Source organism: Tachyglossus aculeatus, chromosome 8 (genome assembly GCF_015852505.1).
Source record: "Tachyglossus aculeatus isolate mTacAcu1 chromosome 8, mTacAcu1.pri, whole genome shotgun sequence".
Classification (NCBI taxonomy): Eukaryota; Metazoa; Chordata; class Mammalia; order Monotremata; family Tachyglossidae; genus Tachyglossus; species Tachyglossus aculeatus.
Genome location: NC_052073.1, coordinates 8,797,675 through 8,811,556, shown reverse-complemented (window position 1 = coordinate 8,811,556; position 13,882 = coordinate 8,797,675). Strand labels below are relative to the sequence as shown.

Here is a 13,882-nt window from a genome sequence, read left to right as displayed (position 1 = left end):
CCCAAAGTCACACAACTGACAGCTGGCGGAGCTGGGATTTGAACCCATGACCTCTGACTCCAAAGCCTGTGCTCTTTTTCCACTGAGCCACGCTGCTTCTCTAATTAACCTGTACCTACCCCAGAGCTTAGAAGAGTGACACACAGTAAGTGCTTAACAAATACCATTAATAATAGTTAAAAAAGACAGAGTACTCTAGAGCCTGGAACAGTATACGGAGGTTGGGAAAAGGATAAAGGGGGTGGAATTTTTCACTCTTTAATTCTCCTTACTCCTCTAACGCTGCTAGTTAAATCACCCTGCAACTATTCGGGAAGCCCTGCCCGAAACTGCATTCTTACCTGGGATCACTTCCAATAAGGATACTTTTTAATACCCTCATTGTCAGTGGCAGTAAGAAACATGCAAATTAAAGTAAATAGCAATAGCATTTGCAGTTCAAACATTTCAAGCGCTTAGTACAGTGCTCTGCACATAGTAAGCGCTCAATAAATACGATTGATTGATTGATTTCAAGGGAACCGTCTCAACGGGCAGAGTTGGGGCTAGAACCCACGTTTCCCGATTCCCAGAGCCAAGCTCTTTTCACTGAACAGCAGGGCTAAATAATAATGAGATGTAGGTTGAGCTTAATGAAATGTAACCCTTATGCCAACAGCAAGTCACAGTGTACGGAACTGGGTTCAACAAAAACAAAGAGTTTCACTCCTTTACCTTGTCGTCATTTATTTTTAGAGTTTTTGTTAGAAGAAGCAACAGAAGATTGGTCCAGGCTTCCCGGTGGCTTTCTGAATTCACGGTGATAAAATATGCAAGGGCTTCACTACACACACTGAAAAAAACATTAGAGTAGGAGCGGTGTCTATTAGTTTTATTAGTGATGGTTAACAATAGCGAAGACCCACTGTAATGCCCAGAATGCAAACAGAAGTTTAGGGAAACCATTTTTTTTACCCTTAATGGTATTTCTTAAGCACTTACTAAGTGTCAGGCACTGTACTAAGCGCCAGGGTAGATACAGGCTAATTAGGTTAGTCACATTCCACGTTCCATGTGGGGGTCAGCGTCTTAATCCCCATTTTACAGATGAGTTAACAGACACAGGGAAATGGCGTGACTTGCCCAAGGTCACACATCAGACAAGTGGCGGAGCTGGGATTAGAACCCGGGTCCTCAGATTCCCCAGTCCATGCTCTTTCCGCTAGGTCAAGCTGCTTCTCTATAGTGGAATTCTATTACCACTCCCTTCAGGAGGAGAGAATAAATAAAACCTAAAAATTGCTAGTTCCCATTATAGAACGGATGCTCCCTGCCTATTTTCTGTCACAGACAAGGTTGTAGGAATGAGAAAGTGTTGTGAAGGAATATTACTAACTTGGGTTAACGTCTCACGGAATCAGGAACTAGAAAAAAACCCCAAAACCACATTTAAGCATGAAAACACAAGAGCAGCGTGGCCTGGTGGGAAGAGCAAGGGCCTGAGAATTAGGAGACCCAATTCCACCACTTGTCTGCTGGTTAAATTTAGGCAACTCACTGAACTACTCTGTGCCTTAGATGAGGATTCAACACCTGTTCTCCCGCCTAGTTAGACTGGGAACTCCCCTACAAGATAGGAACTGTGTCTGTCCTGATTAACTTGCATCTACACCAGCGCTTAGAACACAGAGAAAGCACTTAAATATCGTTATTATTACATTCCCAAATGGGGCTAATCCATCAGTCACTCGTATTTGAGCGCTTACTGTGTGCAGAACACTGAATTAAATGCTTGGGAGAGTACAGCATAGTTGGCAGACCCGTTCCCTGCCCGCAATGAGCTTAGGGTCCAGAAGGAAAAGTGTGAAGAGTCTGTCGAGTTGGAGTCAAACTGGAAATCTAAGGATCGCTGATTGTGGAATCCTCTATGTATTTTCAAAGTGGGTTTAGACAGCTGCCTTTATGGCCCTCGTTCCCCTCTCCCCCTCGTCCCCTTCTCCATCCCCCCCATCTTACCTCCTTCCCTTCCCCACAGCACCTGCATATGTGTATATATGTTTGTACATATTTATTACTCTATTTATTTATTTTACTTGTACATATCTATTCTATTTATTTTATTTTGTTAGTATGTTTGGTTTTGTTCTCTGCCTCCCCCTTTCAGACTGTGAGCCCACTGTTGGGCAGGGACTGTCTCTATATGTTGCCAATTTGTACTTCCCAAGCGCTCAGTACAGTGCTCTGCACACAGTAAGCGCTCAATAAATACGATTGATGATGATGATGATGGAATGGTTCAAGGCAGTTTTGTCCCAAATTAGGGGACTGTGGGCTTGATCATGACACGAGCAAAGCCGTAATGGATGTAATGGAGTTAGGCAACTGCATAGCCGGCAACCCCCTGAGGGCACAGCCAACACAGTAAAGGCGGAGGACACACTCCTGACTGGACAAGTTTTCCCACTCCCTCTTCCAAGGGGGGCAGTCACATGCTGAAAAGGAAAAAGTCAGGGGAAGGGGAGGACATCTAGACACAAGGGAAGGAGATGCAAGAACACCACTTGCACAACGTGCAGTCAATCAATGGTATTTGCTGAGCGCTCACTACATGCAGAGTGCTGTTCTGTTGTCCCACCTTCAAACCCCAGCACTGAGTACTGCTGCTCAAATGGGAGGTGGAGTTTAACTGGAGAACCCAGGGGGTACCCAGTGTGGCAGGTGTCAGGGACACTAAAACGCATCGGCACAGCCTGTTTTCCCCTACAGCTCCTTTCGGTCCTATGGCTTTTGGAAAAAGCCTGGCAAGATGACGCAAGCCAAGGCTTGGGAGTATTTCAGCAGGGGAGGGAGCACACTGCCAGAAAAAGAACACCACTCCTCCTGCCAGATGTCAGCGGATAGTCTGCCCAGTCCAAGATGAGTTTTTTTCCCTGGTATTTAAATCCCCCTTCAATATTTTTCCTTATTCCCCTTCTTCAAACATAGCGTGTTCAACCCCGATTTTTGAGGAGGAAATACGTCATTTTTTATTTTTCTTTTTTGGTACCGCAAATTATAAGCAGTGATAGCTGCTGGAGCCAGGGAGAAAAGGAGGAGCAGAAGGGTGAGGCCTGGACAACACAGCAGGAGCAGGGGAGGGTGGATGCTAATTTAGTGCCTACTGTGTGTAGCACCTAGGAGAGTGCAATAAAAGGAAGAGATGCAAGCCCAAATATCCTCTTACCTTCCTCTTCCTTTTCCACCAATTTCCTCCTTTCTCCCCCCTACCGCCCACCCCTTATTGCTGGACTTATTCCTTATATGACTAGATTGGAGCCCTCCTAGGTAATAAGATCACTGCGGACATGGGGCGTCTATCAACTCTATTGTATTGTACTTTTTCAAGTGACTGCTACCCTCCTCTGCACATAGTAAGAGCTCAATAAATACTACCGACTGAGTGACGTGACCTGCATAATAGCCCCACTTTAGCGATACAAAAATTCTGCAAAAAAAATGAGGCAGTTACATAAGTAAACAGGGTGCTGCTGAGGTGATGAATCCCTGAGCACTTCAGAGCCAAAAAACCCATCTTACATTAAAAGTCGCTGCTGTATCTCCTCCCAGGAATCTCGGCGGTTTTCATCAACATACATTCGGAACAGAATTCTTAAACAGCATGCCAGACTGCTGGTCTCTTGTTTTAAAAGATTAGGTTTGGATTTGCCCTTGAATCCTAGAAATTAAATGTGATATTTGAAGGAATATGCTTTTAGAACAATATTTAAATGTATTCTCTTGTGGGAACTGAATGAGATGGATTTCTGGAGGAGTTATGAAGGTCTATTCTTTGTATACATTTTTGATCTGGGGAAAATTTTCAGAGGATTCACTTGGTAACAATATAAAAATTCCAAGAGACGAGAAATGAATTTTCTTCGCCTCAAAAACAAGAGCCTTATCTTTTCTCTGAACTTCAAATGCTCTTGGTCACAAGGTTAGTTCCATTTCATAAGCGAGTGAAAAGCCTGATCAAATGGTCAGCTTAAAAACAAATCAACTCTTAAATTGAGTTTTTTCAAGCTCTTTACACTTCCAGGCTTCTGCTTCTGCAAGTTTTGAATCATGACCATAGCCTAGAAAACATAAATGTTGGCTAAGAATGATTTCATTGAATACAATTTTCACGGATGATTCACTTCTCTAATGTTTTCTCACACTATTACTTTGTCTTTTTAGACAAAAAAAAAACTACTTAAATTCAGAGAACCAAGTAAAACATTCTTTCAATGTCACTTTCTAATGCCTTGAGGAGGGAGTAGCTTGGCTTTTTCAATGCAGCAACATTCAACCTTCCACATCTGCTTACCTGCTCTCCACAGGACCGTTCGTTGTTCGTAATTTGAGTTAAAGGCTTTTGAGAATGAATGAGACTCCTGCAAACAATCCAGTAATTTAAAGAGGTGCTTTGAAGACATATGCTTGTACATTCCTTGGGCTTCACTGTCTATGTGGATATCGGCATCCAATGTATCTTTCTAGGATGAAAACAGAACTTGTTATAGGAAGAAAACAGCGATGGGAGACTACTGCCAAGTAAACATGCTAAAAGCTTTACTTGCCTCTGATGGCATTAATTCCTTAGGACAAACCTAGCATCATGGAAAATGGGGATTTCAACCCCACATTTGGACTCAGATATTTACAGATACAGTAAATGTTAAATCCAGCGTTTCCCGTGTCCCCATTTCAAGGCCTTATGCAGGGGCTGTTGTTGAGTGACTGACTTCTTCCGTGGGGGCTGAAAGCTGAGGTGGTTACCTGGGCAGCAGCCATATGCTTTGCATCTTCCTTTTTGCTCGTTGCTGGGTAGAACACGATATTGTCAATGGTCTGGATCAATTCCAGCTGAACCACACACTTGATAAGGAGGCCAGCAAACAGTTTCTGGTCTACAAAAGAACACGAGAAACGCCACGATGGGGCCAGATCAAACGGTCAATGGCCGTTCAGCTGGATATCGTCTTTGCAGCTCATTCGTTTCACAAATGTTGAGTTCAACTTAGTATTACTACTTCGAGCTTTTAGGCAAAAAGAGATTAAGTCCAAAGAACAAGTTACAGCATTTGATAGAGAAAGCTCTTGGAGGCTCTGTGTGGTGGCTGGATTCCCTGCTCAGGTTCTCCCCTGCTTCAAAGCCTTACTGAAGGCACACCTCCTCCAAGAAGCCTTCCTAAGCTCTCCTTTCCTCTTCTCAGTCGCCCCGACTGGCTCCCTTTATTCATTCCCACAGCACTTATGCATATATCTGCAATTTATTTATTTATATTAATGTCTGTCCTCTCCCCACCCCCGGAGACTGTACGCTCATTGTGAGCAGGGAATGTGTCTGTTTATTGCTATACTGTACTCTCCCAAGCATTTCGTATGCTGCTCTGCACACAGTAAGCGCTCAATAAATATGACTGACTGACAGGTTAGGGATGTACCATCTAACATCTCTCATTTTTAACATCTAAGATCTCCTGTATATATGTATATATGTTTGTACATATTTATTACTCTATTTATTTATTTATTTATTTTATTTGTACATATCTATTCTATTTATTTTATTTTGTTAGTATGTTTGGCTTTGTTCTCTGTCTCCCCCTTTTAGACTGTGAGCCCACTGTTGGGTAGGGACTGTCTCTATATGTTGCCAATTTGTACTTCCCAAGCGCTTAGTACAGTGCTCTGCACACAGTAAGCGCTCAATAAATACGATTGATGATGATGATTTTTCTCTCCAGAGAGCCATCCTACACTTTATGGACATGAATCTATTTAAATGCTTCTTGAGCCTCCTTTCTCTAAAAAATTCCTTATTTGGAAGATAGTAAACACACAGAAGTTTTTCCTTTAGTTAGATTTGAGCTTTCCTCTTCAACCGCTAATGGGTACCCACTACTCTTATTGTACATATTGCCATTCCCTTAGTTATTCTTATAAAGACCCTGGATGAAGCAGCAGAGTCATAGCTAAAACGACACTAATCATTACAGTACTTTAAAATATTTCATTTTGAATGATTATGACCAAACACATCATTTAAAAACTCTCAGAGCAGAAGAGAGAGGGAATGTAGCATGGCCTACTGGAAAGACTGTGAGCCCACTGTTGGGTAGGGACTGTCTCTATATGTTGCCAACTTGTACTTCCCAAGCGCTTAGTACAGTGCTCTGCACACAGTAAGCGCTCAATAAATATGATTGATGATGAAAGATCCGGGTTCGCGGTCCATTGCTACCACAGGCCTACTAGGAGAGCTTGAGCAAGTCACTTAAGCTCTCTGGGACTCAGTTTCTGTACAAAGGGGATAAGATCTCTTGGGACAGGGACGTGATCTCATAACCTATCTACTACAGCACTTAGGTCTTAGTAAGCACATGCCAAAATGATGTTTAGCAGGAAGACAATTTATAATGATAGATAACAACAAATCAGTGAAATTGGTAGATTAAAACACCAACAAAAAAAAAAAAACCACCCAAAAAACATTCCTACTTGCATATGGTCTGCCCTTCCAGCTGTCATCAGTAGGGTTAGAAAGTTGGCTTTGCCCTCTTTCAGAAGCATTTTTATCTATACTGCTTAACGACTGGCGATCCAGATCCACGTCCTAGAAATGGATTAGAAAGATGTCCTTTGGTGCAATATTTTCACTTAAAAGTCTAGTTCTTATGGCTAGACTCTGTCCCCAGAATATTTTCAGTCCAATCTGATTAACTGCTAAATTCACATCTAAGAAAGCTAGTACTTCCAATGCCCCCCACCCCCACAATTAAAATTTCAAAACATTACCTACTCTACTACAACCTGAATACACAGGTCTGTACCTTACCATTTAACAATGTGTTTGACCAGTTCCCATTCAGAGTCACAAATTTTAAGATTATAATCTGAAACATTTATAGTAGTAAAGACTCAATTTCTAGAGTTGGGCTGTCCGGATGCTTCATTAAACAAAGAAGTTTACCCAAAACTCCCACAGACAACTAAATTATGCTATTTAATACTGTGACAATGTCCAGGCTACTGGTATCAGTGGTATCAAGGACTGCGAATAATCCACGCCTGCCTCAGAGATATCACTTTAACTAGTGACTCCCAATTAATATACTGTAGTCCAGTGGCCTAACTTTAGAAGCCCTGAAAATTTTATAAATAACTTCAATACACGCCATATTTAAATTTTCACCCCTCAGGTGTGATGGAATCCAAGACGGTGTCATTTTCTACTGGAGCTACGAGGATCACATAGGACATTTTACCCGAGGGTAAAATCCTACACCCCACAATCTTTCAATAAGGGAGGTAAGTATGTGGTGTGAAGTTAGGGGTGGGACCATAGTCTGCTTGTCTTATTTTGGGTGGGCTTCCCAAGCCCATTTGGAGACCCCACTTTAAATCACTTCACTCGGAATTAGAACTGATGATTTTATGGTCCAGAAATTAAAATCTCCCCAAAACAAGAACTCAGCACGCTAGGGAATCTTCATGTCTTGAGAAATGTTAGTTTTATTTTGAGAGTTTCAAGAATTAGCATAGAACTCACATTCTGTTTGGGTCTTGTGCTCTTTATAAGAGTAGGTTTGTTGAAGAGATAATTTTGCAGATAGGGAATGGTCACAGAAAAGACCCCCCCATTCTACCACCACCATCTTCAAGAACCCCTCCGCTCCCCCATCAAATTTACCAAATGTTTTTCCGATGGCTCATCCTCCATTCCTGCTGGCTTCCAAGTCAGTAAACTTGAGGGGAAGGAAAAAAAAAAAAGTAATTGGGAAGTACCGAAAGAGAAATTTAATGAAGACAATTCTACACCCGTTCAAGTGACACACAGACAATAACATGTTACACTTACACATGTGGGATAGTAGTTTTGAAAATATCCAGCATACAGTTGCAAGTCTCATCCCAGACATCGGAACTGAATTTTTCCCCATTTAATATTACCAAGTTTTCTAAACAGTTCGTGCCAGACCGTGCCAGCTGTTCATTATCTGGAAAATAAATGACATCTACCATTAATTCCCTATGGCTTTTCCATTCCATCTGTGGCTCTGGAGTTCCACAGCATGAGATGGAGAACGATATCTAACTAGCGGCTGTATTCCACACAAGCTTTCAGTTGGTGAAATGACATTGGAGTTAACCGTTCCCTCACATGCCCTTTTATGTTAAAACAAAACAGGAGTAATTGTTCAGTATTAATCGCTAACGACAGGGCAAGCCAAGCAATTTGCTATTTAAGACACAGTTCTGAATAGTTGGCTTGATATGCCAGTCATATGAACTGAGTACTTAATGTGTGCAGAGCATTATCACGAATACCACATGAAGGGAGAAAAGGACAGAATTTGGGAAACTACTAAACATGGCTGCCTCATTGCAGCAGCAGTCATTTTAAGACTTTCGAATAAGAGGTTGCGGGGGGGTTATGTGACTATAATCAACAGCAGGCAAAAACCCCCAACATCCCTAGTTTATTTTCTATTTCTTAACTTTACTAGGTATGCTGCACAAAATTCAGTGGCATTACTGGGTCTTTGGAGGGGGCGGGAAATACAAATAGGTGGGCCACTAGAGAATACTGAACAGTGATAAAAATGCACAATGGAAGGCTCCTGATGTCACATGTGCCATTATGTGTCAATACCCAAGTTTGTGAGATTAAAACATTTTTCAGAGGGTGGGGGGAATTCTTGCCCTCCCTGTCCCCTAATACTACTTGCTCCAGAACAGTTAAATTCCCCTTCCAGATCCCTGTAACTATAGGCATGGCAATCAATCTAAGGGGTGAAATTCAGTGACACAAACTGCAGAGCAAGGCTGTGTATTTAAAATATGGGATAAAGGTACCCAATGCTGAATCCACAATGCACAGAGAATAGACCAAGTAAAAGACACACCTTCCAATATAAAGCCGGATAAATAGCCACCCCCGACACCAGGTCCCACGGCACTACTGGGGCATGCTTCAAATCCCATAATGGAAATGAGATATATGGAAGAGGAAGCTACGACCCTTCAAGTCACACACAATCAATGACAAGGACCACTTGTATCAGAAAACTAAAAGGTGTACTCTAATAGATGTTAAATATTGTCATTTTACGGGGACTCGTGTCATTAAATGGAATGCTACTGGTGAAAAAGGCTCTTGGGATCAATGATTACGGTAAGTCCACTGGAGAAGTAACTTTTGCTGCAGTATCTTGGTGCTCAAACAAAGGCAGCATTGTGGAGAATAACCAGCTCCTAGATGCTTCCAGAAATGAACATCTTAATTTCAAATCAATCAAGTGCTTACCACGTGCAGAGTACTGCACTATACACTTCCCAAGCGCTTAGTACAGTGCTCTGCACACAGTAAGTGCTCAATAAATACGACTGAATGAATGAATCATCACAGCCCACAAGGAGCTTACATATCTTAATGCTTGAAAACAAGGGCAATCTGTTTGAAGTAAATATTGCAGCTTTTACATGGCTCCTTTTAATAACCCATCCTCATTTACTCTATGTGTTCTTGCATACCAACATTTAAAAATATTATAATTAATCATTCTAAGGCATATTAATCTATCTTAAATAAGCTAGTGCCGTCATCCAGCTAACAACATGTAAGAAAAGCGTGGCCCAGAAATTTAAAGAGTACCTTGTTTTACACACCAGTGTAACTGTGCAAATACATCAGAAAGAAGAACTTCATTTAAAGCTTCATAAAACTGTGTAAATACATCACAGATTGCATAAAGTGCATGATTGCAAGTTGTAGTCATCCATTCAGATTTCTGCAACAGCACAAATAATTGGGTCAAAACGTGACTAGAAAAGAGCTTTATTAGGCTTAGAGCTAAGAATACTACACAATATAGATTTTGAAATCCACACGCAAAATGGAGCTTACATTTTTACCATAAGCATTCCTCACATTAGGTAATTTCACATAAAATATTCTGAGGCTCAAATCAGTAATGACCAGAGAGATGTGAAGTTATTCCTATTTAGTGGACTCTGACATGAGTGAGCCCACTGGAGAGAGTCCCTAGTAGAACAATGACAGAGACCAAGGTCTTAATGGTCATTTATCATTTATGGTCATCAAGTCTTTTAGACTGTGAGCTCACTGTTGGGTAGGGACTGTCTCTATACGTTGCCAACTTGTACTTCCCAAGCGCTTAGTACAGTGCTCTGCACACAGTAAGCGCTCAATAAATACGATTGATTGATTGATTTACGACTGAATTTTCAAGTCAAAAGATGTGGACGCAAGGTTAGAGCTCCGTGATTTAGGATCCCTAAAATATGGGATAAAGAGAGGGAGGAGAAACAGCATGCCCCATCAGGTCTTTCAGAGAAGCAGCGTGGCTCAGTGGAAAGAGCCCGGGCTTGGGAGTCAGAGGTCACGAGTTCAAATCCCGGCTCCGCCACTTATCAGCTGTGTGGCTTTGGACAAGTCACTTCACTTCTCTGTGCCTCGGTTCCCTCATCTGTAAAATGGGGATGAAGACTGTGAGCCCCCTGTGGGACAACCTGATCACCTTGTAACCTCCCCAGCGCTTAGAACAGTGCTTTGCACATAGTAAGTGCTTAATAAATGCCATTATTATTATTATTATGGCCTAGTGGAGAGAGCACAAGCCTGGGAGTCGGAAGGACCTGGGTTCTAATCCCACCTCTGCCACTTGCCTGCTGGGCGACCTTGGGCAAGTCATTTCACTTCTCTGGGCCTCGGTTACCTCATCTGTAAAATGGGGATTACAATTGAGCCCCATGTGGGATACAGACTGGATCCAACCTGACTAGTTTGTATCTACCCAAACAGTGCCTGGCACACAGTTAGCATTTAAACACCATCTGGGGGGGAAAAAAAAAAAAAAGAGAGAAGAAAACCAGCCAACTGATGTTGTTATGCTCAGGAAGAAAGGACCGTGAGAGGACAAATGAGTCACAGTGATTGAGCAGTGAGGGTCCCCTACGTGCTTTTAGGGTATAGGTGTGGATGAGAAGTGATTTTGCATTTTAGACCGCGAGGTACCTTAATAAAGGTTCCTGATTCATACTGCACCTGCCCAACAATTCGCTCAATTAACAACTTTCGGTTTACACAGCCATGGAAATTTCAAGCAGGGTTTACTGAACATTAGAGGAAATGCCAAGGACATCCTCTTATTTCCAAACAGCATCATTTAATATAGGATAAATCTTGGAGCCATCAGCCTACCTCTGATTGCTGTTCAGGGAGTTTCATGTTATCGAAAATCCTGAACACGATTCTGAACAGATCTTGCCACCAGTGTTTTTCAAAAGTGTGGCCGTAGCTCTTCATTATCTCAAACATCACAGTGAGTCCTCTGGGGAAAGGAGAAAGAAAGAGGAAGTTTCGGGGGGGAGGAAGAGGGGAGTGTGAGGAAGAGGAAGGTCAGGCTCGGCATGCAATCACAAAATTTTAATAACACAACGGAGCCATACTGCACTGGGAAATAATTACCTCGTCCGCACATCCAACTTGCACCTATTAATGATGCAGGAGAGCTCGAATAAGATGGGAAACCAGCCCCGCACCCAAACTCTGTCTCCAGGAGCGACATTCATGTCATCGCTCGTGTATTCTTGCAACACCTATAATTAAAAAAAAAAATCAGGTCCACGTCCTTCAAACATATACATTTTAGAGAAATCATATTTCTTTGCCTTCGTTACCATTTCTTAAAACACTTCTAGAGGACGGGAATATCATTTTCAGAATATGGCAAATAATTGTTTTATTCCAAAATGGACTGCCTGTTTTCACCTCATCTAAAAGCACATGTCCTTTTGTTGCTCAAGTAGAAGAAGGGTGATCTGGTGGAAACGGCACAGGGCTGGGAATCAGGAGACCTGGGTTCTAATCCCGACTCTGCCACTTGTCTGCTGTGTGACCTCGGACATTTCAAAACTTCTCTGTGCCTCAGCTTCCTCATCTGTAAAATGAGGATGAAATACCTGTTCTCCCTCCCCTTAGACTATGAGGGACAGGGACTGTGAGTGATTGTATTGTATTATACACATCTCATGCTTTGCACAAAATTAGCTTGAACAGATAAAAACAATAATAATAATGATAATAATGGTTTTTGTTAAGTGCTTCCTATGTGCCAAGCAATGTACCTAGCACTGGGGTATATACCATAATTATTACTCACGTAAAATTCCATCTTGAAAGCTCTTAGTACAGTGCTTAGCACACAGTAAGCACTCAATAAATGCAACAATGAATGAATACAGTCTTTTTAGAAAGGTGGAAATTTTAATGAATGAATGAATGACCCCTTCTAGACTGTGAGCCCATTGTTGGGTAGGGACTGTCTCTATACGTTGCCAACCTGTACTTCCCAAGCACTTAGTGCAGTGCTCTGCACACAGTAAGCGCTCAATAAATACAATTGAATGAATGAATATTTCATTTACTAGACAATTTTGGGGGGCATTTTCAGAGTAGAAAGGTCTCAAGTCACACTAATCCCACAGTTAGGTCCTTAGGCCTTCAGATTCCCAAAACGACGAACTGTGACATTCCTAAAAAGATAGGTGGCTTGATTCTATTGGAAAAGGCCTTTTTCTGAACCACCAGATTTCAGTAAGGCACATCTGATATCTGTTTATTAGTTACATGTAATCTACTTAATTCAATTCCACACCCCACCTCCTCAAACAAATAAAATGAAATTAACAGTCATACCCGCGGTCTCTCAGAAACATATTTCGCACAGTAGCGGATTAACCTGATTGCTTCCATGCTAGTGTCTGGAAAAGCAGCATTACAGGCAAACTCAGATAAACACTTCACAGCATCCTGAAATGAATCTATTGCGGCAGGAAAATGGTGATGGAATATAGTTGCTGTGGAAACAGAAAGCACCACTTTAAGGCAGTACTTTTTGGATGGTTAGATAAGAACAAAATAATGTCATTAAGTTCAAGGGAAACTAGAAATCTTAATTCTTTTTCCAGAAGGCAAACATCTTAATAAAACCAGTACAGATCTTGGCATGCTCACTCCTGGATGATACTTCTAAGATGCTTTTAGTCAAAATTAGAAATTTAAGCCCAATGTCCTCAAACTCACGACTGTCTAAATCAACGCTTATAAGCACCTGCAGAGGCTGATTCATTCGAAATGTCAAAAAGGAAGATATTTAAGTGTTTCAGAGAGTATTTTTTTAGGGTTTTTGTTAAGCACTTACTATGCATGTGCCCAGGACTCTACTCAGTGCTGGGGTAGATACAAGCTAGTCAAATTGGATTCAGCACCTGCTGCTATTTTCATTTTCATTTTTTCATATTTTCATTTTTGCCTACCTGCAGTAACCGATCCCCCAGTTCTCAGCTGGGCTGTTACACAGCCCGAAGCTTTGATTCACTGTGCCCCTAAAACAGTGCTACTTACTGACAATATGGCCTGTCGTTTGGAAAGCCAGCTCAACAATGTTCCCATCATGATCAGAAGCTGCCTGGTGAAATACTGCAAAGATATTCTTCCACCCTGAACGGATATTAGCAGCTTGGGAGTTGACCATCTGAGTAATGCAGCGAATCACCATATCACGAATGGTTGGCGATCTTAAAGAAAAAAGGGGCAGGTGTGTTAGCTGCTCTCCAGGAAATGGGAGAAATAATTGAACTCACCAAGGAATTCAGTAGTTTCCTATGCCAAATCTTAAGGTAGAAATCCTTCTAGATATTCCGCACTCCCCCAAAATCCTCCAACTCCTCTCCTGGGTTCAATCTAAAAGTCTCTTTCCCAAGAAGCCACACTTTATTAATGCAGAACACTTTACTGTCACAAATAATCCCAGCACTTCTTCCATTCTTGGGTGCATTTGAAGACATGTTC

The 13,882-nt window shown here is 41.8% G+C and overlaps 1 protein-coding gene across 1 annotated transcript in view; it reads right to left on the bottom strand.

The window, feature by feature from the left end:
* The window catches only part of ARFGEF2 (ADP ribosylation factor guanine nucleotide exchange factor 2), a 74,448-nt gene that overhangs the window by 6,038 nt on the left and 54,528 nt on the right, over window positions 1-13,882 (bottom strand). The window contains exons 27-38 of the mRNA XM_038750755.1: window positions 13,436-13,608; window positions 12,728-12,888; window positions 11,498-11,628; window positions 11,231-11,360; window positions 9,662-9,797; window positions 7,865-8,003; window positions 7,697-7,751; window positions 6,505-6,619; window positions 4,780-4,910; window positions 4,328-4,496; window positions 3,556-3,694; window positions 715-832 (exon numbers count right to left, since the gene is read on the bottom strand). Of these exons, the coding sequence (XP_038606683.1) occupies window positions 715-832; window positions 3,556-3,694; window positions 4,328-4,496; window positions 4,780-4,910; window positions 6,505-6,619; window positions 7,697-7,751; window positions 7,865-8,003; window positions 9,662-9,797; window positions 11,231-11,360; window positions 11,498-11,628; window positions 12,728-12,888; window positions 13,436-13,608 (1,597 nt within the window). The remainder of the gene's footprint in view (window positions 1-714; window positions 833-3,555; window positions 3,695-4,327; window positions 4,497-4,779; window positions 4,911-6,504; window positions 6,620-7,696; window positions 7,752-7,864; window positions 8,004-9,661; window positions 9,798-11,230; window positions 11,361-11,497; window positions 11,629-12,727; window positions 12,889-13,435; window positions 13,609-13,882) is intronic.